This window comes from Eriocheir sinensis, chromosome 13 (genome assembly GCF_024679095.1).
Source record: "Eriocheir sinensis breed Jianghai 21 chromosome 13, ASM2467909v1, whole genome shotgun sequence".
Taxonomy (NCBI): Eukaryota; Metazoa; Arthropoda; class Malacostraca; order Decapoda; family Varunidae; genus Eriocheir; species Eriocheir sinensis.
In genome coordinates this window covers 9,910,049-9,935,506 of record NC_066521.1, presented here as the reverse complement: position 1 = coordinate 9,935,506, position 25,458 = coordinate 9,910,049, and the positions used below count along the sequence as shown (strand labels likewise).

Below are 25,458 nucleotides of genomic sequence, written 5' to 3'. Positions count from 1 at the left end.
GATTCTGGCTACGTATCTAACTTGTAAAAGCGTTCTAGAGACACAAGTTGTTCAAAGTTTAATCATAATGGTAAACAAGTCAAGAGTCCACAGCTACTGGCCGAGTAGTCGGTGAGTGGGGCGCCGCTTATTTGTCGAAGCCGGATCCGAATTTCGTCGGCAGGCCGGCGAGACCGTAGACTATTCACCGAATGTTCGGCAAATAAATTTTATTCGCCTTTTGACCCGAAAAAATTCTAGCCTCTGAAATTATCCACGACCGAGCCTGACCTACCGTAGAACCATCCGAATTATCATGAATGTTGTCGAATATCGTAACGAATAGGGTTAAATTATTTATTCCGGACTTTGGTTTGGTTTGGCTAGGTTATGTTTGGTAAAATTCGGTTAGGTTACGCGAGGATAGGTTTGGTTTGGTTCCGTGGTCGTTGGGTCAGGTAGGGTTTGGTTAGGTCAAGTTGAGTCATGTTGACGCGCGTCTCAGTCCTCGTCTAGAATAACAACTAACATAAGCAAGGGTCAGGTCAGGTTAAGATATTAACAGGTCAGCTTAAGTGAGTTCAGGTCAGGCCAGATTAGGTAAGGTTAGGTCAGGTCAGGTTAGATTAAGAGTGAACAACAGTAAGGTGTAAGAGTCAGGTCAGATCAGGTTAGGTTAGCATCGAAGTCAAGTCAGGTCATGCTATGTCTGGTCAAGTCTGGTAAGGTCAGGTCACGCTTAAGAGTAAACAACAAACATGGAGCTGCTTCGAATCGCTACCTACAAAAGCTGGGTGTTTCGCGTTGCTTCGGAAGTGTCTTTAACGAACCACGACGCCTATGTAAAGTTCAATATTTACAAGAGAGCGTTAAGTTAATGTAATAATAGTAATAGTATAAGTAGCAGTAGTAGTAAGAGTAATAGTGGTAGTAGTAACAGTAGCAATGATAAGCAAACTATTAATAAATCTATTATTCTTTATTTTATCATCGCAACTTCTCTCTGCTTCGCTAGATTAATCCTATTCGCCCTAGAAAGACGCTATAAAATGAATGCTTTCCTAAAACTCACTCTATGGCTTATGTGTCGACAAATTACTTTAGTGAGGGGACGAAATGAACTCTAAGAAGACGGGAAGATGGGAAATTCCTCTGCTTAAAGGTGTGAGGGAAGGGGAAGGGAAGGGGAGGAGGAGGGGCAGGATCCTAAATATTACAGAACATGAATATCCAACGCGGTTAATATCTAGGAAGTGTAAAGCAGACCAGGCTCCTATTAGATGCTACTAAATACTTCTCTTCTTGTAATGAAAGTCACGCACGAAAATATTGCAGGAGAGAGAGAGAGATTAAAAAGAAAAAAACTCAGATGAAAGAGACTGAAAAGGAAAAAAAAAGTAGAGAATGAGAAAGAGGGAAACAGAGAAAGTTAATTAGTCAGCCGGAGAGAAAAGAAATAAAACTCAGGTGAGAGAGAGAGAGAGAGAGTTAAGACTATGGGCGTGGCTAGCGGGCGGGGATGGGCGGGAGGAGGGGGCGGATTGGCAGAAGAGGGAGTAGGCCGCCGACAGTCACAAGGGCGGGCAGGATGAGCAGCAGGAGGGCGGAGGGCGCGGCGACCCCCCCAGCGTTACACCCGTCAGTGGTACAGCAGGTGATGTCCGTGGTTTGGGTGTCTGAGGGGGGAAAGAGAGTGTTAAAAAGACGATATTTGTGACGTTTATTATTTTTTTTATAGCAAAGGAAGGCAAAAACTACCGAAAAAAAATAGTGTGTTAAAAAGACGATATTTGTGACATTTATTTATTTTTTTATAGCAAAGGAAGGCAAAAACTACCGAAAAAAAAATACAGAGTGTTAAAAAGACGATGTTTGTGACATTTATTTATTTTTATAGCGAAGGAAGGCAAAAACTACCGAAAAAAATTACAGAGGGTGTTAAAAAGACATTATTTGCGACTTATATATTTATTTTTATTTTTATAGCAAAGGGAGACACTCAAGGGTAAAAACTAACGAAAAACAAAACAAAACAAAACGAGAGAGAGAGAGAGAGAGAGAGAGAGAGAGAGAGAGAGAGAGAGAGAGAGAGAGAGAGAGAGAGACGGGGCCGAACCACACAGCACGAGCTGGCACGGACCGATGTCATCACGGAGGCACGACGCGGAACCCTGACAGTCTGCATGCGGCACAGGCGACGGACGATCTCAGAGCAACAACATGCCTTCGTAATTGACTCCAAATTATTGACATGAAACGACTTACTTATCTACTTAAAAAACAGTGAAGTGCGGCGCGTAGTGTGTTAAGTACAGGCATGAGTTTTTTTTCTTCCCCGACAAGCTTCAGCCCCACACACGCACGGGAATGGGAGGCAGCAGCAGGGATCAACCACCACCTGGAGCCCCCACAGACCCAGTTACACCGCCGCCTGACAGTCAGCAGCACCCGAGCGGCCGTGTAACGCAGTGCACAGGGGGGGAAAGGGGGGCAGTGGCTGAGGAGGCGAGACGGCAACACCACACTGCACTACACAAGGGAAAGACAGACAGACATAGGAACCGGATGCACTGAGTACTCTCCTATCATGTAGTGAGAGGACACGCTTTATCAGGGCCTCGTTAGCGCCTCGTAGCTGGGAAAAAAAAACTACAGGACTATCACCCCGAACCCCAGCCCCCACTACAAGGGACAGACAGACACGAGAACCGGATGCACCGACTAGACTCATACTATAGTCGGTTTCACGAGAGCTGGCGGCCCTAATCCTACAGGGGTGGACTCGCGAACTTGGCATCATTGCTTGGGTGACAATCTCTGCGTCGCTCATTGGCTGTTGTTTACTAGATCTAACCTGCCGTGACATAGCCTACCTCTCGCTCTTTGCAACCTCTTTAATTAGTCAGTACCATCACCCAAGCACTGATACCAAGGCCACGAGTCTACCCCTGAAGGATTAGGCCCATTAGCTTCGTGGAACCGACTATAGAAAACCAAATAACCTAAACTCGTGATTTTAAATAGTGTTAGCGGTGTTGTTTTAGCCTGACTCGACATCTTCTAGAAAAGCAAATAGTCTGACCAAATGTTTTCACCTATAGATGTTAGCAGTGAATGTAGGCGTTCTTGTGTTATTTTAGCCGACTACCATCCTATACCATGCAGTGAGGGAACGGACTTTATTTGACACTCGTTAGCGCCTGGAAGCTGAAAAAAACCCATACAAGACAATGATCCATATTCTTAGACGTATCGGGTTGACACTACGACCATTTCCCAAGGCCACAGAGAAGATTAGCCGGGTTTTCGGGGGTGTTTTTTCCCGTTCATGGCGCAAAGTCTTGTAAAACTATCACACGTGTCACAAAACAGTCCACGAGAATCCCAACAACATCTACGCGAGAGGCTCTTCAAACGAGCGAACTGAGGGGCCGATACCTTGAAGAATACGGACTTATCATCCTACCAGTCTTTCTCTTCCTCAGATTAATTCCTTCGACTCTAACAGCGGCGGAGTGGGTGAGGGCGAGGGTGAGGAAGCGGAGGGAGCGGAGGGGGCGGCCGACAAAGGGCTGGCAAGGACGGGGAGCTGTGTGTGTGTGGCCAGGCTCGCCGCTCGACGTCTTACTCCTGTCATTACAATTGTTCCTCCTCAGTTTCTCCTCAGTTATACAAATAAACTGAGAATCGCCGCTGCATATTACGATTGACGATGTCGGTTGTTCATGCAAAAAAAAAAAAAATGAATCGGAGTGTGGTTGTGTGTAAGTACTAAGGCTACTGGGTTTACTTTGTTTTATGTGATACTTGGGTTAATTTGTGGCTGTCAGACAAAGAACGATTGGTTTTGAGATTTTTTTTTTTTTACAGCTAAGGAGACAGCTCAAGGGCGTAAAGAAAAAAAAAAAAAAGCCCGCTACTTACTGCTCCTGAATAGAAGTCAAAGGAGTGTCAAAAAAGAGAGGTCAATTTTGGGACTGTGTGTAAGGACGTTTTTTTTATATAGTTTGTTTTATTTATTATTTGGTTTAATTTGTGTCTGGCAGAAAAAAAAAACCGAGCGAGATTGTAGTTGTGTGTAGGTTGAAGCGATGAGATTAATATTGTGAATAGACTTCGCTTTTCTTTTATTTATTTGTGATTGGTGAGACAATACCGGATGAGATGAGATTAAGTTTATGTGTAGGACTGACGTTTTGATTTCCTTATTTGTGGCTGCCAGGCAAAGAACGGGTGAGATTATGAATAACGTACATGGACTGTTTTATTGTTTGTTTGTGGCTGTTACGGAAAGAACGGTGAGATATTTCCCTGCTTGGAAGGTGTAAGGGGGAGAGGGGGGGGGGAGGGGGAGAGAGAGGACGGGGGGCAGGGTGCGGTTGTGTGTGTGGACTCGTGTTTTGGTCGACTTTTAGCTCCTAGGCAAAGAATGGGGATTGTTATGGGTGTGTGTAAGGGCTGTGGTGTTTTGGGCTCCGTGGAAAGCAGAAGGAATGAAAACCAGGAACAAAGAATTTATACAATAGCCGTGAGGTCCAACTATTATGTGGAGAAAAAAAAAGGGAATGAAAAGTAAAAAAAATAGCTTCATATTAAGGATGCGAAGGTTTGTGTTCATGGGAAAGGGAAAAGAGAAAGAAACAGAATGAAAGTTGTAAATTAAGGCTGTGTTTATCTGCGTTTGTAAGGAAAAGAAAAAAAAAAGACTTAAGAAAAAACTAAGAATTCAGGTTTCAAATTAAGGCTGTGTGTGTTCCCGTGTTCGTGTTCATGTGGAAAGGAAGAAGAACGATGGAAAAATATTAGTTAAGAATTCAAATGAAGGTTGTGTAGCTTTACGTTATTATACGGAAAAAAAACGAAAAATGAAAAACCAACGCTGCAAATGGAATGTATAGGTTTGCCTCAGTGTGAAAAGGTATATGGAGAGGAGGTTTCAAATTAGAGATGTGTATGTTTGTGTTGGTGTGGGAATGAAAACGGGGTAAATGAGGAAACAACAACAACAACAACAACTGAGAATCAACATTGCAAATTATGGTTGACTATGTAGGTTGGAGGTTGTCTGGGTGTACGAGGGGCAGAAAACGACAAGAAAAAAAATAAAGTGAAAAGTAAAAATTTGGGCTTCAAGTTAAGGATGGGATGGTTTGAAATTTTGCATTCATGGGTGAGGGAAAAGGAGGAAAAAAATGAGAATGAAAGTTATAAAGTTGTGTATATATCTGCTTTTGTAAGGAAAAGAAAAAAAAATGAGGACAAATAAAACTAAGAACTAATGTTTCAAACTAAAGGTGTTTGTGTCTGCGTTCATGTGGGGGGAAAAGGACGATGAAAAAATAAAAGTTGAAGTTTCAAATTAAGGCTGTGTGTTTTCATCTCTGTACGGAAAGGAAAAAGAAGATGAAAAAAACAACAAAAAGACGTAGACCCAACGCTGCAAATTAAATGTGTGTGTTTGCCTCAGTGTGAAAAGTAATATGAAGAGGAGGTCTCAAATTTGGAATGTGTGTGTTAGCGTTGGTGTGGAAATGAAAACAAGGGTAAGAGAAAAACAACAACTGAGAATCAACATTGCAAATTATATTGACTATGTAGATTGTATTGTTTGGGTGCCGGTGTAGCGGATAAACAGAATGAAGAAATAGTACTAATAATCAATCCAGATATTGTACTCATCTTACAGGGAGCAATATCTATCAATAACAATGCTAAAAAAAATATTATTGAGCCTATATAAAACCACTTTCAAGCTCACAAAAAAAATCGAAGCAGGAAAGAATATCAGTCAAACGGTATTATTAGTTTAGTCAGCCAGTAAGTGTGGTACAGAGAGAGTGAGGAGTTATAGGAAAAGATCACCTGTAACTGAAAGAAAGAAAAAAAGAATAAAGGAACGAGAAAACCGAATATAATATTGTCTTAAACACCAGTAGCTGTCAGCCAATTTATTATATTTATTCATTTAGTTAGTGTGCTACAGAGAATGAGGGTTTATAGAAGAAGATAGCCTGTAGCTCAAAGAAAAACGGAAAGGAGGAAGGAAAGAGAAAGCTGATTACAAATGCCTTAGAGAAACACAAGTAGCTATCAGTCGAACTATTATTTACACATCCAGCCAATGTATTACAGAGAGAGTGAGGGTTTATAGAAGATCGGCAGTAGCTCTAAGAGAGAGGGTAAGGATGAAGGGAAGAGGACACTGACCAAAGCTATTGTTGAAAGGAATTAGTCAGGCATGAAATCTTTAGACATGAATCAGTCAAACAATATGTATCCAGCTACAGTCGATTTCATTTCATCTGTCCATCCACAAAGCATGACTTTTGATAGATGCAATACATGTGCCTTGTAGCTCATGATTCGTTGAAAATCAATATGTCCGATATCGTTGGCTACGTGTGATAAATATTTAAACTGTTTCTGCAGTATGGTATGAAAGTGACATACAAAGAACCTTCATACCTTTCATAAATCCTGAACACGACGATTTGCATCGATAATAAACTGTACAAGCACACGGAAGACAAGCTTGTATCAAACAATCAAGTCAGATCACACGCGAGCGAACAATAGGCTTTAATGAATGAGCCTTGTCTCATTTCAGGTTAATGAAAAGAACTCTGGTCCTTTAAGTGGAAACAAGAGATATTTCAATAACCTATTGTATATAAATCACCTGGGTAATACTCGGAGTAGCATGAAATATTATTGAATGTGTTGCTAGGCTTTATTGGATATTACCCGTGTGATTTGCATGCAGTAAATAAGCGAAATATCTTTTATTTGCACTTACAAGCCAGATGTCTTTTTATGTACCTGAAATGAGATAGGTTATAGGAATTTAAAAGGCTGTTGTTCGTTCGAGTATGTTCCGTTTATGCTGCGTGATACAAGCCTGTCTTTCGTGTGCTTATATGGTATAGTATTGATGCAAATCGGTATGTTTGGGATTTATATAAGGTGTGAAGTTTTTTGTATAAACATTTAGATATATTGCTGAATTTTTTTTTTTAATATTTATCTCAAGTTTTTTTTTACCTCATCATGAACTAGCAGTGCGCATGGGCCACATATACGTTCGCGAGTAGACATGGAATGAAACCGACTGGTCACTGTGCCGGTGGAGGGGGAGAAGGCTCACGAGAAATGATCGCCAGCAGTCAAGGAATTGGGAATGAGGAGAAAAGAGGAAGGAAGCTGATGATAATTATCTCAAAGAAACAGGCAAAAAATAAAACAAATATTAATGAAACTATTGGTAATCCCCCAGTTAGTGTGTTGTAGAGGGAGTGAAGGCTTGTGGGATATGATCGGCAGCACGTCAAAGAAAGAGAAAGATGGAGGAGGAAAGAGGAAGGGAGCTGACGATAACTGACTCAAAGAAACCGACGAAAACTAAAACAGATACAAGTCAAACTATAATTAATCCCTCCAACTCGTGTGTTATAGGAGTGAAGGTTTGTGGGAAAGAGGTGGGAAGATGGAGGAAGAAGGAGGAGGGAAGCCGACGATAATTACCTCAAAGAAATAGACGAAAATTAAAACAGATACAAGTCAAACTATAATTAATCCCTCCAACTAGTGTGTGTGTTATGAGAAATGATCGCCAGCACGTCATTAAAATAGGAAGATAGAGGAGGAAAGAGGAAGGAAGCCGATGATAATTGCCTCAGAGATTACGTCGTGAGTCTGTCCCCGATGTCATTACTGCCGCGAGGAATCAAGTTATCTTTCTAGTTAAGGGGGGCTTGGGGGGGGGGGGGGGAGTGAGAAATTAAAAAAAGGGTTACGATTTCCCAGGTAATAGAAAAGTAGATTATCCGATGCCTTGCTACTCTTCCCTTCTCTTTTCCATTTTCACCTTCATTTCTGGTTATTTTTTCACATTATCGTTATTTTTATAGGGGAGAAGAGAACTTAGGATAAAGAACGGTGTCGAAAGTAGAGAAAGAGTAAGATTGTACAATTCCTTGATACTCTTCCCTACTCTTTCCTATTTTCACCTTCATTTCTGGTTATCTTTTCACATTATCATTATTTTTATAAGGGAGAAGAGAACTTAGGATAAAGAACGGTGTCGAAAGTAGAGAAAGAGTAAGATTATACGATTCCTTGATACTCTTCCCTACTCTTTCCTATTTTCACCTTCATTTCTGGTTATCTTTTCACATTATCATTGTTTTTATAGGGGAGAAGAGAACTTAGGATAAAGAACGGTGTCGAAAGTAGAGAAAGAGTAAGATTGTACAATTCCTTGATACTCTTCTTTGTTATTTCTTATTTTCATCTTTTTTCCTGATTATTTTTTTGATTTTCCACTGTATTAATAAAAGAGGAGGAGAACTTAGATGGGCTAAGGAATTCTGTTGAAAATATAAGAAATCAAGGATGAAGACAAAAAAAGACAAAATGAAGACAAGGGAAAGAGATTAATGGGACAGAAGGGACCTTGGCAACTTTTTCTTACTACTTTTTCATATATTTCTTAGTCATTTTAGTTTCCTTGTTTGATATTTGCTGTTTCTTGGCCTTTATTTTTCTTCCGTAATTTTTTCATTGTTTCTTTATATCAGTTTTTCTTTTTCTTGTTAACTATTTTCGTTCTCTGTTTTTACTTCTTTGCATTTTATTGTCAGTGTAAGCCACCTATTATATGTAAGTTAGTTTTAAGTCTAGATGTAAGTCATAAAATATAATTAAGATATCTTTAATATAATTTAGTTATAGTATTTAAATGGGTAAATTTGGTATAATAGTTTAAGTTCGATGCTTCGGGGCTTCGGTGATCAGCTTGCTCGTTGCCTCACTAACCTTGAGTCGAAGCTTCATAAGAGTGTATGAGGCATATTAGGGGGGGAGGAGGGGGGGGGGGGGGCTAGTTTCCGTTAGTTCCTCAGACCAGCAGGTGTTCGTAGCCAGGAGAGGTCTCGGGTCGTCTCCTGTCCCTTTCTATTCACCCAACCTTTCTACTATCAGTGTAAGTGTTTTAATAAGTTGTTATAATAATAATCATAATATGGAAATCAGTGTTAAGAGTGAAATAGTGTTTTAAGTGCATATGCGTGTTTAAAAGTGCAGAAATATAACGATTATTTTTCCTACTAAGGTATTATACCACTGACTGACTGGCTGGCATTTTCGTTCCTAAATGGCCGGGGTTGGGATTAAAGTCTGCTTTGCACTTTTACATCACTGCATAGCAACCTTGCCCCTGACATTTATTATCCTTGTTTGACATTTGCTAAGTTACCTGGCCTCTACTTTCACCTTCATTTTGCTTTTCTGTCTTTTCTTTATTCCTGTTTTTCTTTTGACTTTCACCGTTCCAATTTTCTTTTTTTATTCTTGTTTTTCTTTTGATTGTCAGTATTCTAGTTTTATTATTTTTTTCATTCACTATCACTGGAGTTTTCTTTGATATTCTGTTCTCCTTTAAGTTAGATTTCTTACCGTCTGGCTGTCATTTTTCTATGTATTCAGGTTTTCACATGTTTTCTACTTTATCGCAGCTTGGGTTTCTTTTCCTTTTTAAGAATAGTCAATATACCCGCTCTTTATGTCCCTTTTGAGTGTTTTCCTTATTTGTCTGTTTTTGAGTTTTCTCCACTCAGGTTATTCAATATTTTCTGCAAGGTCCTACGTTCGACATAGATTATCATCTACTCTAATAATGATCAATATATCGGGTCTCTACTGTCTTGTATTTTTTTTTGTTTTCTTTATTTCTATATTTTTGTTGCACTTCTCTTTTCTATTTTTCCTGTATTTCCTACACCGCTCTATATATTATCTAAGTTCTCGTTTCCTTCACATCATAGTCAGTATACCTGGTCTTTTGTGTATCATTCCTGTTTTTTCTAGTTTACTTTACTTCTGTCTGTCGTTTTACTCTTATTCTTTTTTCTTATGTTTTCTACTCCATTCTTTATCCCTTTCAAGTTCATTTCTTCTTTTAAAAAATGGTCTATATACTTAATCTTTACTGTCCCATTGTTATATTTCCTAGTTTACTTTATCTATGTTGGTCTTTTCTACTTTTCTCTGTTCTACTTTTCTAATATTTACATTTTTCAGTTTAAATTATCTTTTTATTCAAGTTCCAAAGCTGCCTGATTTATATTTTCCTTCATTTTCCTCTTTCTTGTTAATTTTCTGGTTGTCATATTTTATCTTTTTTTGTTTTTTATCTGTATTACCTCCGGGTCATCCTTTCTAATTTATTTTCTTCTTTATGAAAAGTTACTAAATTCTCTGATTGGCCTTTATTTTCTCCTTTCTTCTATCTCTTTCCATTTTTATTATCCGGGTTTCCTTTTTTCTGCCATTCTCCTTTTCCTTTCATTTAAACTTTTACCTTCAAGAAAAAAAGTTACCAACAAGCTTTGAACTACTTTTTCTTTTGATTTGTTCTAATTGTTTTCGTTTCCTTTTTCTCCTTTGCTTTCCATGTCGCTTCTTCTGCTATCTATCTATCTTTCTATCTATCTATCTCTATCGATTTATTTATCTCTATCCACCTGTCTGTCTGTCTATCTATTTATCTATCTGTCTATCAATAACTGTTTTCTGTCTTTCTTCCTACCTGCCGATGTGCCTGCCTTTATGTGTCTCTAAGTCTTTCTGTCTGTGTGTGTGTGTGTGTGTGTGTGTGTGTGTGTGTGTGTGTGTGTGTGTGTGTGTGTGTGTGTGTGTGTAATAATAATAATAATAATAATAATAATAATAATAATAATAATAATAATAATAAACGGTTTATTAGTTAGGCAGCCGTCAGGCTCAAAATTTACATGTTATAAATACATTTTAACTTCGCTAATGGAACAAGTACAAAAAGAAGGGGGAGAGGGATCAGAAGTCTGCTTTGCGTGGGAAGGTTGGGGCAATGGAACTTGGGGTGGGGGAGGAGGGGCGGTGGGGGGAGTGCAGTGCGGTGGTGCCGAGAGGGGGGGAAGGTGCGGTCTCTTCAGATGACGGTGTGTGTGTGTGTGTGTGTGTGTGTGTGTGTGTGTGTGTGTGTGTCTATCACTGTGTTCTATCTGTCTTTCTATTTGTTTATCTATCTATCTGTATCTATCTATCTATCTGTCTGTCTACATGTGACTTTATCTGTTTTTCTTCCGTTTGTCTGTTTGTGTGTCTGTGTGCATCTGTATCTTTATTTATCTATCAATCGATCAATCTATCCATTTATGTCTATTTCTATATGCCCTCTTTGTGTCTGTCTGTCCGTCTGTCTCTCTGTCTGTGTGTCTGTCAACATTTGATTCCTTTATATTTTCTTTGCCATAACATTTTCTTGCCTGCCTTTTATTTTTTCTTTGCCTTTTTTTCCTCCCACCACTCATCGACTCATCCACTCATCCTTCGTTTCTTTCTCATTTAATCTTTCATCTCTCATCAAACTTTTGGGGGAAACTCTTAAAATTCGTGGCGCGGAATATTTTCTTGGTCGTGTTTCGATCTTTCTTTGTGGTTTCGTTATCGACATTCTCTCTCCTTTCCTTTATTGCTTACTCATACTTATTTTATTTCCTTTATTTTTTTGTATTAGGTATATATGTTTGTATTATATGTTCACTTCCATCGTAACTGTGTTTTTTTCGTTTCATTTTTTGTTTACTTATTGGCGCTAAGCTCAGTAGATTGATTATTTTTATGTGAAGGGAACGAACGTGTAGATATAATAAAGAATGGTGAGAAGAAATCCAGAACAGAGAACGAATAAAAAAAGTGACGAAATAATCCAAAAAAATATGAACAAGAATGGAACAGTAAGAGCCAGGCGACTTTCATTCACAATCATCTTTATCTTTATTTTCTTTATTTTCGTTTTCCTTTTTGTGTTGGCGGTTTTAGACATGTTCATACGGGGTTGTTGTACCTGGCTATGGAAAGGGAAAAAAATGTATACTAGATATGGGGAAGAAAATTCTCGAGTTAGTTAAAAGTACTCTCGATCTTTCCCGGTCCTGAGCCAATATTCTCAAACGTTTCGGGGCTTACACACTCATTTGGTAAAGCTTTCGTAGATGTCGTGGGCATTTCCATTGGTATTTTTCGTAGATGTCGTGGGCATTTCCATTGGTAGTTTTCGTAGATGTCGTGGGCATTTCCATTGGTACTTTTCGTAGATGTCGTGGGCATTTCCATTGGTAGTTTTCGTAGATGTCGTGAGCATTTCCATTGGTAGTTTTCGTAGATGTCGTGGGCATTTCCATTGGTACTTTTCGTAGATGTCGTGGGCATTTCCATTGGTAGTTTTCGTAGATGTCATGAGCATTTCCATTGGTACTTTTCGTAGATGTCGTGGGCATTTCCATGGGTAGTTTTCGTAGATGTCGTGGGCATTTCCATTGGTACTTTTCATAGATGTCGTGAGCATTTCCATTGGTACTTTTCGTAGATGTCGTGGGCATTTCCATTGGTAGTTTTCGTAGATGTCGTGGGCATTTCCATTGGTAGTTTTCGTAGATGTCGTGGGCATTTCCAGTGGTAGTTTTCGTAGATGTCGTGGGCATTTCCTTTGGTAGTTTTCGTAGATGTCGTGGGCATTTCCATTGGTACTTTTCATAGATGTCGTGAGCATTTCCATTGGTAGTTTTCGTAGATGTCGTGGGCATTTCCAGTGGTAGTTTTCGTAGATGTCGTGGGCATTTCCTTTGGTAGTTTTCGTAGATGTCGTGGGCATTTCCATTGGTAGTTTTCGTAGATGTCGTGGGCATTTCCATTGGTAGTTTTATGAGCCCAGTACGGATATTCTTAAACATTTCCGGGCTCACACTCACTTTTGGTAAGCCTTTCGTGTGGGTATGTGCATAAGTATGAGCCTAGTGATAGTTTGACAAGGGTCTGCACCATGAATGAAAAAACAACTCATGAGAATCCGTCTAATCTCTTCAATGGCCTTACTTTGAAAATAGTTAATGTGAGGGCCGAAAGCGTCTGAGAATATGGGCCGAACCTGAACTTCATCTCCCTTTAGTCAATTCGCCCTTAGGTCTGTCTCCCTTAACCTAACAACCGCTGCCTTGGTCTTCCTCCTTCCTTCTCCCAAGCACTTCCACATCCGTTCCTTATCTTCACAATACATACTCTTCATCTCCTCGCATGCTTGTTCTCTCTTTCCTTATCTTTCATTAAACTTTGTATCCTTATTTCCTTGGTTGATCTCTCCTATGTAATTTCTATATATTTTTTTCTGGTTATCTATCATTTTTGTTTTGTCGAGTAAATAAAAACCAGGAAAGTAATGAACAGGGAAAGGATTACGTTGAAAAAAAGAGTCGGAGCAAAAACTTTAATATAATCTACGTTTTCTCTCTCTCTCTCTCTCTCTCTCTCTCTCTCTCTCTCTCTCTCTCTCTCTCTCTCTCTCTCTCTCAGAGAGAGAGAGAGAGAGAGAGAGAGAGATTGAATTTGATTGGATTAATTTAAATTAGGCTCCGCAACAGCCAGGGTCATATGGCGCCAGCGAGAGAGAGAGAGAGAGAGAGAGAGAGAGAGAGAGAGAGAGAGAGAGAGAGAGAGAGAGAGAGGTGGGGGGAGGGAGGGCAGTAAAATAACATAACCGCTGAAATATATCAACTAAGTCAAAATAAAAAACTCCAGCAAGGGAATATACGAGACACCAACACACACACACACACACACACACACACACACACACACACACACACACACACACACACAGAGAGAGAGAGAGAGAGAGAGAGAGAGAGAGAGAGAGAGAGAGAGAGAGAGAGAGAGAGAGAGAGAGAGAGAGAGAGAGAGAGAGAGAGAGAGAGAGAGAGAGAGAGAGAGAGAGAGAGAGAGAGAGAGAGAGAGAGAGAACTTTAATATACTCTCTCTCTCTCTCTCTCTCTCTCTAAAGAGAGAGAGAGATAGAGAGAGAGAGAGAGAGAGAGAGAGAGAGAGAGAGAGAGAGAGAGAGAGAGAGAGAGAGAGAGAGAGAGAGAGAGAGAGAGAGAGAGAGAGAGAGAGAGATTGGATTGGATTGATTTAAATTAGGCGCCGCAACAGCCAGGGTCATATGGCGCCAGAGAGAGAGAGAGAGAGAGAGAGAGAGAGAGAGAGAGAGAGAGAGAGAGAGAGAGAGAGAGAGATTATTCTCAACCTCCAAGCTTCAACTACACCAACAACCCCTTCCCTCCCCCACCAAGCAATTCCTCATCACCACCACCACCACCCTCCCTCCTTCCTTCCCGCTCCACCACACCGTGCTACGTTTAAACACTGAAAAATTATGACGCTGGAATGTTGGTCTAAGAATGAACTACATGGGCCATTACTCTTCTGCACGTGCTGGTAAGGAGAGGCGAGGAGAGACAAACAGGCGAGCACGTTATTAGCCCCCGACAAAGCTAGATATACACACACGGCAATGCACAATACACACAGGACTGCTTTCCTTGGTTTTAGCCGTGAGGAACGACACGTGGGCATGTTATTGGCCTCTGACAAAGCTATACACACGACAGCACATTCAGGCCCGCAAGCAATCACGTTATAGCCCCAGGTAAACCTACATGGACACCTGACAACACACTACACACTCACCTGCTTGCATACTTGGTTATTAAAAAGCCTGCAAGCAATTCTTACCCCCTGACAAACCACTATATCGTCACCCTCATCAAATAACTGCCTAAGTCATTTTTCGGCGATTTCCAGGTTTTTCTCTACATCATTTTTTTAACATGCGACTGCCATTTTTGTATAGTTGCCTTCGTCATTCAGGGTTTGAGTGTTCTAGAATTGGCCTTTTCGTTTCTGCCTAAATCTTAAGCCAAATGAGATAATGACAATTCTTTTCTCATTTCCTGTAAAGTAGAAAATAATGACTTAGGGGGTTTGTTTACGAAGGTGACGATATACAATCACGACGCTACACAATGCACACACGTTCCCGCTTGTATTCTTAGTCATGGCCGCGGAACTTGTCTCGTTGGCCGCCCAGTGTATCGCCTACTACTGGCGGTGCTACATGCGTTACTCCCAAACTTTACCCGTGACTCCCGCCACTCAACGACCGGCTTTTACTTACGGCTCTCTTGGCAGTTCTCCTCGCAGGCCAGCACCAGCACGCCCTCGTTGCTGTAGCGCTGAAATGAATAGAAAGAAGGATGTTATTGCACGGAGCGAGAGAGGAAAGCCATTATTATTAGTCCAGCGCGATTATTGCAAGGAGCAGAGAGGTAGTTATGGAAGGGCTTAGGTTTGTATTACTTGTATGTGTGTTGATGATAATAAGTGAATAGATAGAAAGAAGAAAGAAGAAAGAATGTTATTTGTAGAAGAGATAATAAAGTAGTTAGTTCAGCTCGATTTTTATAAGAGAAGGTTTGGGTAATTATTATTGAAGGGTTTTAGTTTGTATTACTTGTATGTATTGTTATAAAAATAAAGGAATATATTGAAAGAAGACGGTTATTGCTGGAAGAAATAATTAAATGGTTCACAACAATTATTATAAGCGAATGGCGAGGCACTTATTGAGAGACCTAAGTTTATGTCACCGAAATGTGTTATAATGAAAATTATTGAATACATAAAATTAGAAGAAGACACTTGTTGAGAACTTGAAGACAAAGAACTTAAAAGAAAAACATTTGCAAAGCGTGGTTAAATATCATACAAAGGCGCTGTGGCTGAAAAGAAAAATGACTGCAAGAAGTAGTAAGAATTAGGTATCATAAGAAATATTGGTGAAGGGATTAGTCCATGCATTGAAGACCCTGCTTTTGCCCTACTGAAAAGAGAAGGAAAAAAGGTGTCACAGAGATCAGCGACTACCGCGTGAAGATTGGGAACTGATAGACACAGGCAGACTGACTGTAAAAGATAGACAGATAAAAAAGACAAGAATTAGATCAGTGAGAACAACCTCGTGAAAAATGGGAAGTGACAGACGCAGGGAGACAGACAAAACTGATGGACGGAGATAAAGACAAGAATGAGATCAGTGACTACCTCGTGAAGAATGGGAACTGATAGGCACAGACAGGTAGACAGACAAACAAAGACGGAGATAAAGACAAGAATTAGATCAGTGACTACCTCGTGAAGAATGGGAATTGACAGGCACAGACAGTTAGACAGACAAACAAAGACGGATATAAGGAAACAGGAATGAGATCAGTGACTACCTCGTGAAGAATGGGAATTGACAGGCACAGACAGGTAGACAGACAAACAAAGACAGAGATAAGGAAACAGGAATGAGATCAGTGACTACCTCGTGAAGAATGGGAATTGACAGGCACAGACAGGTAGACAGACAAACAAACACGGAGATAAGGAAACAGGAATGAGATCAGTGACTACCTCGTGAAGAATGGGAATTAACACACAGGTAGACAGACAAAAAAAAAAAGATAAAGAAACGAGAATTAGATAAATGGTTACCTCGTTAAGAATGGGAATTGACACACAGGCAGAGACAAAAAAAAAAAGATAAAGAAATAAGAATTAGATAAATGGTTACCTCGTGAAGAATGGGAATGGATAGAAACAGGCAGACAGACAGACAGAAAGATGGAGATAAAGAAACAGGAATGAGATCAGTGACTACCTCGTGAAGAATGGGAATTGACTCACAGGCAGACAGAGACGAAAAAGATAAAGAAACAAGGATTAGATACATGGTTACCTCGTGAAGAATGGGAATGGATAGAAACAGACAGACAGACAGACAGACAGACAAACATACAAACAAAAAGACATAAAGGCTCGTATTATCACACACTTTCGGACCGTACAACAAATATATTCTCAAAGGCCACAAATGAGATAGATTGGTCGGGTTCTTATGAGTGCTTTTCACATTCAAGAAACATAAACCTTGTCAAACTATCACTAGGTTCATGAAAGTGCCCATGCCCACGACCTCTACGAAAGTCTTATCAAAGGTGAATGTGTAAGCCTCGAAACGTCTCATGATGCGGCCTAAAGAGACGAGAAGTAGATCATTGACTGCCTCGTAAAGAATGGGAAGTGACACACGCAGACAAACAAACAGAAGATGGACGAGAATTAGAACAGTGACATAGAAAAACAGAAGAAGAGAGAAATTAACAGTAAACAGAAAGACAGGAGAAAGAAATTAACAGTAAACAGAAAGACAGAAGAAGAAAGAAATTAACAGTAAACAGAAAGACAGAAGAAGAGAGAAATTAACAGTAAACAGAAAGACAGAAGAAGAAAGAAATTAACAGTAAACAGAAAGACAGAAGAAGAAAGAAATTAACAGTAAACAGAAAGGCAGGAGAAAGAAATTAACAGTAAACAGAAAGACAGAAGAAGAGAGAAATTAGCAGTAAACAAAGACAAGAAGAGAGAAATTAACAGTAAACAAAGACAGAAGAAGAAAGAAATTAACAGTAAACACAAAGACAGAAGAAGAGAGAAATTAACAGTAAACAAAGACAGAAGAAGAAAGAAATTAACAGTAAACAAAGACAGAAGAAGAGAGAAATTAACAGTAAACAAAGATAGAAGAAGAGAGAAATTAGCATTAAACAGAAAGACAGAAGAATAAAGAAATTAGCAGTAAACAGAAAGACCGAAGAAGAAAGAAATTAACAGTAAACAAAGACAGAAGAAGAAAGAAATTAACAGTAAACAAAGATAGAAGAAGAGAGAAATTAGCATTAAACAGAAAGACAGAAGAATAAAGAAATTAGCAGTAAACAGAAAGACAGAAGGATAAAGAAATTAGCAGTAAACAGAAAGACAGAAGAATAAAGAAATTAACAGTAAACAGAAAGACAGAAGAAGAAAGAAATTAACAGTAAACAGAAAGACAGAAGAAGAAAGAAATTAACAGTAAACAGAAAGACAGAAGAAAAGAGAAATTAGCATTAAACAGAAAGACAGAAGAATAAAGAAATTAGCAGTAAACAGAAAGACCGAAGAAGAAAGAAATTAGCAGTAAACAGAAAGACAGAAGAAAGAAATTAACAGTAAACAGAAAGACAGAAGAATAAAGAAATTAGCAGTAAACAGAAAGACCGAAGAAGAAAGAAATTAGCAGTAAACAGAAAAAAATAAAAAAATAAAGAGACGAGACCCTTTTCCCGCATTTTCTTGACCCCAAGATTAGACAACGAAAAGCAATGAGAGAATTTAATGTCTCGTAAGCTTGCTCCGGTTTGCAATCACACGTCACCTGCGCTCATCTCAACACCTGATTTACGTGGTCGTTTCAGAGTCCCGCGAAACATCAAAAGCCGAGCTGCGATAAGTTGGTCACCTCTCGTAGCGCGCCAGGCTCTCCAAGTTACGGTATTGCTTCCTTCTTATTTGGATTCATATTAGTCTCGTTTGAAGATTCTTGTATTTTATTTTCTTCTCGTTTTCTCTCTTATCTTTCTAGCTGTCCGCCTGTTTGTATCTGCTTTCTGTCTTTGTTTATTGTTTGGGTGTCTGTCTGTTTGTATATTTATTTTTGTGTTTCTGTCTGTCTGTTTAGCCTATTTTTGTCTGTGTTTTATCTGCCTGTCTGTCTGTCTGTCTGTATCTCCCTTCCTTTTTTTTCATTCTTTTTTCTTCCCTTTCTTTTTCTTTCTTTCTTTCTTTATTCATTTATTTATTTTGTTTAGCCTATTTCTGTCTGTGTGTTTATCTGTCTGTCTGTCTGTCTGTCCGTCTGTCTGTCTGTATCTCTCTTCCTTTCTTTTTTTATTCTTTTTTCTTCCCTTTCTTTCTTTTTCTTTCTTTATTTCTTTATTTATTTCTTTTGTTTAGCCTATTTCTGTCTGTGTGTTTGTCTGTCTGTCTGTCTGTCCGTCTGTCTGTCTGTATCTCTCTTCCTTTCTTTTTTAATTCTTTTTTCTTCCCTTTCTTTCTCTTTCTTTATTTCTTTATTAATGTTTTGTTTCTTTTTTTGTTTATATTTTCTTTCTCCTCTCTCTCTCTCTCTCTCTCTCTCTCTCTCTCATCAATCTTATGTAGGCTTTTTTTCTTCCCTTTCTTTTTCTTTTTTCCTTTCTTTATGTTTTGTTTCTTTTTTATTTCTTTATTGTTTCTTTCTCCTCTTTCTTTCTCTTCTCTCTCTCTCTCTCTCTCTCTCTCTCTCTCTCTCTCTCTCCCACCCGTCTCTCTCATCAGTCTCATGTAGGCCTTAGCGTGCAGGTGTTATCAGATCACCTGCGTGGCGTTAATTGTTTTTAATTTACTTTTCCCCTGACGGTTCCTCGCCGGATCAATTTCAGCGGCGGACTTTTTTCGCCCTGTTGTGTGTATTACCGCTTTCTTGGTCTTTTTATTTTATTTTATCTGTTTTTTTTTTTTTGGGGGGGGGTGGAGAGAGTGAGGAAAATGAGGGAAAACAGTATCACGTGTCTCCCTTTCACTGTAACTTTGCTTTTTACTTATTTACGGTTTTCTTGATCTTTATTTTATCTCTGTTTTCGTTTATTTTTATTTTTGGGGGAGTGAGGAAAAAGAGGGAAAATGGGTCATGTGTCACAGCTTCAGCCGCGAACTTCTCTATCCTCCTGCTATGTGTTTTTCTTTTGTTTTTACAGTTTAACAGATCTTTATCTCATCTTTGTTTTTGTCATGGTTTCTTTTTGTACTTTTTGGGGTGAGAAAAGAAAGGAGAAAAAGGAGAAAAATGAAGGGTAAAAAGTGTCCCTTTCACATTAACTTTGCTTTTTTATTTATTCATTGCTTTTTATCTTATTTTTATTTCTGTTTTTCTGTTTTTGGTTCGGGAGTTTAGAGTCGAGAAAAAAAAGGTAATTGGAAAAAAATTCAAGGTTCCCATGACCGGTTTCACGTTTGCCAGCTTCCTTTCACATGACCCTTTGCTTTTTATTTATTCATTTCTGCTGTTTTTTTTTTCATTCTGACTTTCGCGTTTAAAAGCAAAGAGGAAAAAGAAAAAGAAAATGGTACACATGATCACTTTCCTTTCTCATTAACTGAACTTCTTATTTTTTAGTTTGTTGCGTTTTTATTTTTTATTAAAGAAACTGAAAGAATTTAAGAGATACGCTATGCCCATATAACACTCACAAACTTCATGATGCTTAGTGTGTTTTCTATTTATTTTTATTTTTATTTTTTTTCTGTTATTTGCGTGTATCGTTTCAAGGTCATGGGAACCTTTCTTTTTTTTCCAATTACATTTTTTTTTCTCGACCCTAAACTCCAGAACCAAAAATGATACACACATCAGAAATAGATAAAAGGTAAATAAATATCAAAGTTAATGTGACGAGGAAATGAGGCACGTGATACCGTGTTGTCTCTACTTTCCTCCCTTTCTCCCCCATTTTCCGCAAGCCACCCAGAGAAAAGAAAAGAAAACGAAAGGAAAATGAAATGTAAACAAGAGAAACATCAACAAATTTCAAAGCCTTCAGTTCCGTTTCTCATTATCTTAGCTTGTTCCTGTTTCTGAGCTCGTGTGTCTGTTGTTTTTCCATTGTTTTAGTAAGGAAAATGAAAGAATATAAAAAAACACACAAAGCCTACACCCACAGAGGTCATGTTCCTATTTTTTTTTGTAATTTAGTTATTTTTTCCATATTTTTGTCGTTTGTGTGTCGGTTTACGAAGGTCACATTCCTATTTTTTTTCTAATTTACTTATTTTTCCATATTTTTGTCGTTTGTGTGTCGGTTTTCGTACGTGATATAAAAGTAAGGAAAAAGCAAAGAAAATGAAGAAAAAAAAGGAGAATCACAGAGAAATTTCAAGGCCTTAAGTTCCGTTTCTCGTAACTCTACTTGCTCCTGTATTTGAGTTCGTGTTTGTATTGTTTCCTCCTATTGATTTTTCTTTTTGGCCACTCTATTCAGGAGCAGTGGCGGGCTTTTTTTTTCATTATTTTTTTTTTTTTTTACGCCCTTGCACTGTGTCTTCTGCTGTAAAAAAAAACTATTACTAAAGAAAGTGAAAGAGTATAAAAAGAGACAGGCTACACCCACAAAGGCCACGCTCCATTTATTTTTTCTGATATACTTAACTTTTCATTTATTTTTATTTTTACCATTTGTGTGCATCGCTTTCCGTGCAGGATATAATAGCAAGGAATATGAAAAGACAATGAAAGAATATGAAAGAAAAATTAATATAAGGAAGATTCAAGGTCCTCCACTCCCTTCCTCATTCTCTTAACTTTTTCTGAGTCTGTGTTTGTTTCATGTTTAATTTTTTAAAGTAAAGAAAGCGATTATTACTGCCATTTGTGTGGATCAGTTTTAGCTCTCGAGTTTAAATCAAAAGTGAGGAAGAAAAAGAGAAACGATAGGAAGGTTCACTGTCCTCACTTCCCTTCCTCATTAATTTAACTTTTTCTGAGTGTGTTTGTTTCGTGTTTCATTTTTTTAAAGTAAAGAAAGCGTGAAAGCGTTTGTGTGGATCAGTTTTAGCTCTCGAGTTTAAATTAAAAGGGAGGAAAAAAAGCGAAACGATAGGAAGGTTCACTGTCCTCACTTCCCTTCCTCATTAACTTAACTTTTTTTGAGTCTGTGTTAAGAGAACGATAGGAAGGTTCATTGTCCCCCATTTCCCTCTCTCATTAACTTAACTTTTTCCAATTTCTGAGTTTGTGTTTGCTTCGTTTTTTCATTATTTTGAGTAAAGAAAATAAAGAAAAAAAAAAAAACGAGACAAAGGCTACACACGTAAACTTCGCAGTCCTCAGTTTCTCTTCTAATTAACTTTGCTTTTTCTTTATCTGTACTACGTGTGTGTGTGTGTGTGTGTGTGTGTGTGTGTGTGTGTGTGTGTGTGTGTGTGTGTGTAATTCATCACAGCCTGATCACGAGTTGAGAGAGAGAGAGAGAGAGAGAGAGAGAGAGAGAGAGAGAGAGAGAGAGAGAGAGAGAATAAACTCTCAAACTTCACCGTCTTTAGTTCACTTTTTCCTCGTTATGTCTTCCATCTTTTCGCTTTCTCTTTATCTCCACGTTAAGTTTCTTCTTTGTCTGGTCTCTCTCTCTCTCTCTCTCTCTCTCTCTCTCTCTCTCTCTCTCTCTCTAATGTTAAGGACACTAAGGTAAAAATTAAAGGCTACATCCCCGTAATTTCTCTCTATCTCCTTGCATATATATTTTTTTTAACTATCATTTAAGTTCTTTACACACACACACACACACACACACACACACACTCAATGTAAAGGGTATTATTATATGTAAAAAAAGGAAAGGAGTATACTCTCCTTTTATATCTCAGGACTCCTTAGATTTTTTTTCCTGTCTTCATTCAATTTCTTCACTCTCTCCCTCCCTTTCTCTCTTTTTAATGTGAAGACAAAGACAAAAAAAGAAAGACCACTCCCGCTCAAATCTCTTTACCACTTCACTTTGGTTCTTGTTTATCTCTTTTCATTCAAGTTTTACACTGTTTTTCTTTCTCTCCTATTCTTTCTTTTTCTCCTTCCTCTTGCCCTCTCTGTTTTGTTTATTTATTCTTTCCTTCTTTCCTTCTTTATTTCTTTTTTGTTTTTCTTAATGTAAAGGGAAAGGAACAAAACCTATAGGATTCAGTCTAAATCATTCCTCACCTTTTCCCCAGAACATAACTTTTCATTAGTATCTGGGCATGAGAGAGAGAGAGAGAGAGAGAGAGAGAGAGAGAGAGAGAGAGAGAGAGAGAGAGAGAGAGAGAGAGAGAGAGAGAGAGAGTGAGTGTGAGTGTGAGTGTGTGTGTGTGTTCATGGGTGTGCGCGTGTCTGGAAGGTCCTCTTAATGGGGCTTCAGGTGGTGCTGCCTCCCATTACCGATAAACAAGCCGCAGGTGTGTACAGCCATTAGCGTCGGCACGGAGGAAGAAAACCATTAGGAGTATTTATATTAAGGTCCAGCCATCCATTAGTTACAGCGTGTGTGTGTGTGTGTGTGTGTGTGTGTGTGTGTGTGTGTGTGTGTGTGTGTGTGTGTGTGTGTGTGTGTGTGTGTGTGTAAAGGGAAAGGAAAGGAAAAGTGAGGAAAAGGAAATAAAAGAGAAGAGAAAAGAAGGGAAGACAAGAAAAGGGAAGGGAAGGGAAGCGAAGGGAAAGGAAGCGAAGCGAAGGGAAGAGAAGAGAAGGGAGGGGAAGGGAAGGGAAGGGAAAGGAAGCGAAGCGAAGGGGAAGGAAGCGAAGCGAAGGGAAAGAAAGCTAAGCGAAGCGAAGAGAAGGAAAGGGAAGGGAAGGAACGGGAAGGGAAGCGAAGGGAAGGGAAGGGAAGAGAAGCGAAAGGAAAGGAAGCGAAGGGAAGGGAAGGGAAGGGAAAAGAAGAGAGAGGAGGGGAGAGTAGAAGAGGAAGGGAGAGGGGAGGGGAGGTGGTGTTAGTGTGAGACCGCAGGCAGTTGTGTGTAAGTGTAAGCAGCTTTTTTTTTCTTGTCGGCACGTGCTTTGATTATTTTCTATTTTTTTCCCTTTCTTGTGTTTGTAATTATTTTCGTCGGCATTTTTTTCTAGCAGGCACTGATGTTTTTCTGTTTGTTCCCTTCTTGCGTTTCAATAATTCTTTGGTATTTTTCAGTATTGTTTTTTGCTTGTTTGTTTTGGGCACTAAGTCTCGAGCGGTCATTTTTTTCTTGCCATTGTTTTTCTGGGTAATTTCTTTCTTAGTGGCATTTTTTTAGTTGCATTTTTTCTTTCTTAGTGGCATATTTTTCCTTTCTTAGTGGCATTTTTTTAGTGTCATTTTTTCCTTTCTTAGTGACATTTTTTCTTTCGCAGTCGCATTTTTTCTTTCTTAGTGGCATTTTTTTCTTTCTTAGTGACATTTTTTCTTTCTTAGTGGCACTTTTTCTTTCTTAGTGGCATTTTTTCTTTCTCAGTGGCATTTTTTCTTTCTTAGTGGCATTTTTTCTTTCTTAGTGGCATTTTTTCTTTCTTAGTGACATATTTTCTTTCTCAGTGGCATTTTTTCTTTCTTAGTGGCATTTTTTCTTTCTTAGTGGCATTTTTTCTTTCTTAGTGGCATATTTTCTTTCTTAGTGGCATTTTTTCTTTCTCAGTGGCATTTTTTTCTTTCCTGGTGGCATTTTTTCTTAGTGGCATTTTTTCTTTCTTAGTGGCATTTTTTCTTTCTTAGTGGCATTTTTTCTTTCTTAGTGGCATTTTTTCTTTCTTAGTGGCATTTTTTCTTTCTTAGGGGCATTTTTCTTTCTCAGTGGCATATTTTCTTTCTTAGTGGCATTTTTTAGTGGAATTTTTTCTTTCTTAGTGGCATCTTTTCCTTAGTGGCATTTTTTTCTTTCTTAGTGGTATTTTTTTCTTTCTCAGTGGCATTTTTTTCTTAGTGGCATTTTTTCTTATTTGCATTTTTTAGTGGCATTTTTTCTTAGTGGCATTTTTCTTTCTTAGTGGCATTTTTTTCTTTCTTAGTGGCATTTTTCCTTTCTTAGTGGCATTTTTCCTTTCTTAGTGGCATTTTTCCTTTCTTAGTGACATTTTTTCTTTCTTAGTGACATTTTTTCCTTTCTTAGTGGCATTTTTCCTTTCTTAGTGACATTTTTTCTTTCTTAGTGGCATTTTTTCCTTTCTTAGTGACATTTTTTCTTTCTTAGTGACATTTTTTCTTCCTTAGTGACATTTTTTCTTTCTCAGTGGCATTTTTTTCTTTCTTAGTGGCATTTTTTCGTTCTTATTGGCATTTTTTTCTTAGTGTATTTTTTTCTTTCTTAGTGGCATTTTTTCTTTCTTAGTGTCATTTTTTTCTTAGTGTCATTTTTTCTTTCTTAGTGACATTTATTTTTTTAGTGTCATTTTTTCTTTCTTAGTAGCATTTTTTTTTCTTAGTGTCATTTTTTCTTTCTTAGTGACATTTATTTTTTTAGTGTCATTTTTTCTTTCTTAGTAGCATTTTTTTTTCTTGGTGACATTTTTTTCTTAGTGTCATTTTTTCTTTCTTAGTAGCATTTTTTTTCTTAGTGTCATTTTTTCTTTCTTAGTAGCATTTTTTTTTCTTAGTGTCATTTTTTCTTTCTTAGTGACATTTATTTTCTTAGTGTCATTTTTTTCTTAGTAACATTTTTTTTCTTAGTGGGATTTTTTCCTTATTGGCATTTTTTTCTTAGTGGCATTTTTCTTTCTTAGTGGCATTTTTTCTTTCTTAGTGGCATTTATTTTCTTAGTGTAATTTTTTTCTTAGTAACATTTTTTTTCTCAGTGGCATTTTTTCCTTATTGTCATTTTTTTCTTAGTGGCATTTTTCTTTCTTAGTGGCATTTTTTCTTTCTTAGTGGCATTTTTTCTTTATTAGTGGCATTTTTTTCTTAGTGTCATTTTTTTTCTTTCTTAGTGGCATTTTTTTCTTTGTTAGTGGCATTTTTTTCTTAGTGGCATTTTTTCTCAGTGGTATTTTTTTCTTAGTGGCATTTTTTTCTTTCTTAGTGTCATTTTTTTCTTTATTAGTGGCATCTTTTTCTTAGTGGGATTTTTCTTTCTTAGTGTCATTTTTTTTCTTTTTTAGTGTCATTTTTTTTCTTAGTGGCATTTTTTTCTTTCTTAGTGTCATTTTTTTCTTTCTT

General features: G+C 38.1%; 1 protein-coding gene across 1 annotated transcript in view; it reads right to left on the bottom strand.

The window, feature by feature from the left end:
• Positions 1-1,454: 1,454 nt before the first annotated feature.
• The window catches only part of LOC126997950 (prostate stem cell antigen-like), a 113,880-nt gene continuing 89,876 nt past the window's right edge, over positions 1,455-25,458 (bottom strand). Inside the window, exons 4-5 of the mRNA XM_050859207.1 lie at positions 15,026-15,083; positions 1,455-1,655 (exon numbers count right to left, since the gene is read on the bottom strand). Of these exons, the coding sequence (XP_050715164.1) occupies positions 1,486-1,655; positions 15,026-15,083 (228 nt within the window). The 3' untranslated portion in view covers positions 1,455-1,485. The remainder of the gene's footprint in view (positions 1,656-15,025; positions 15,084-25,458) is intronic.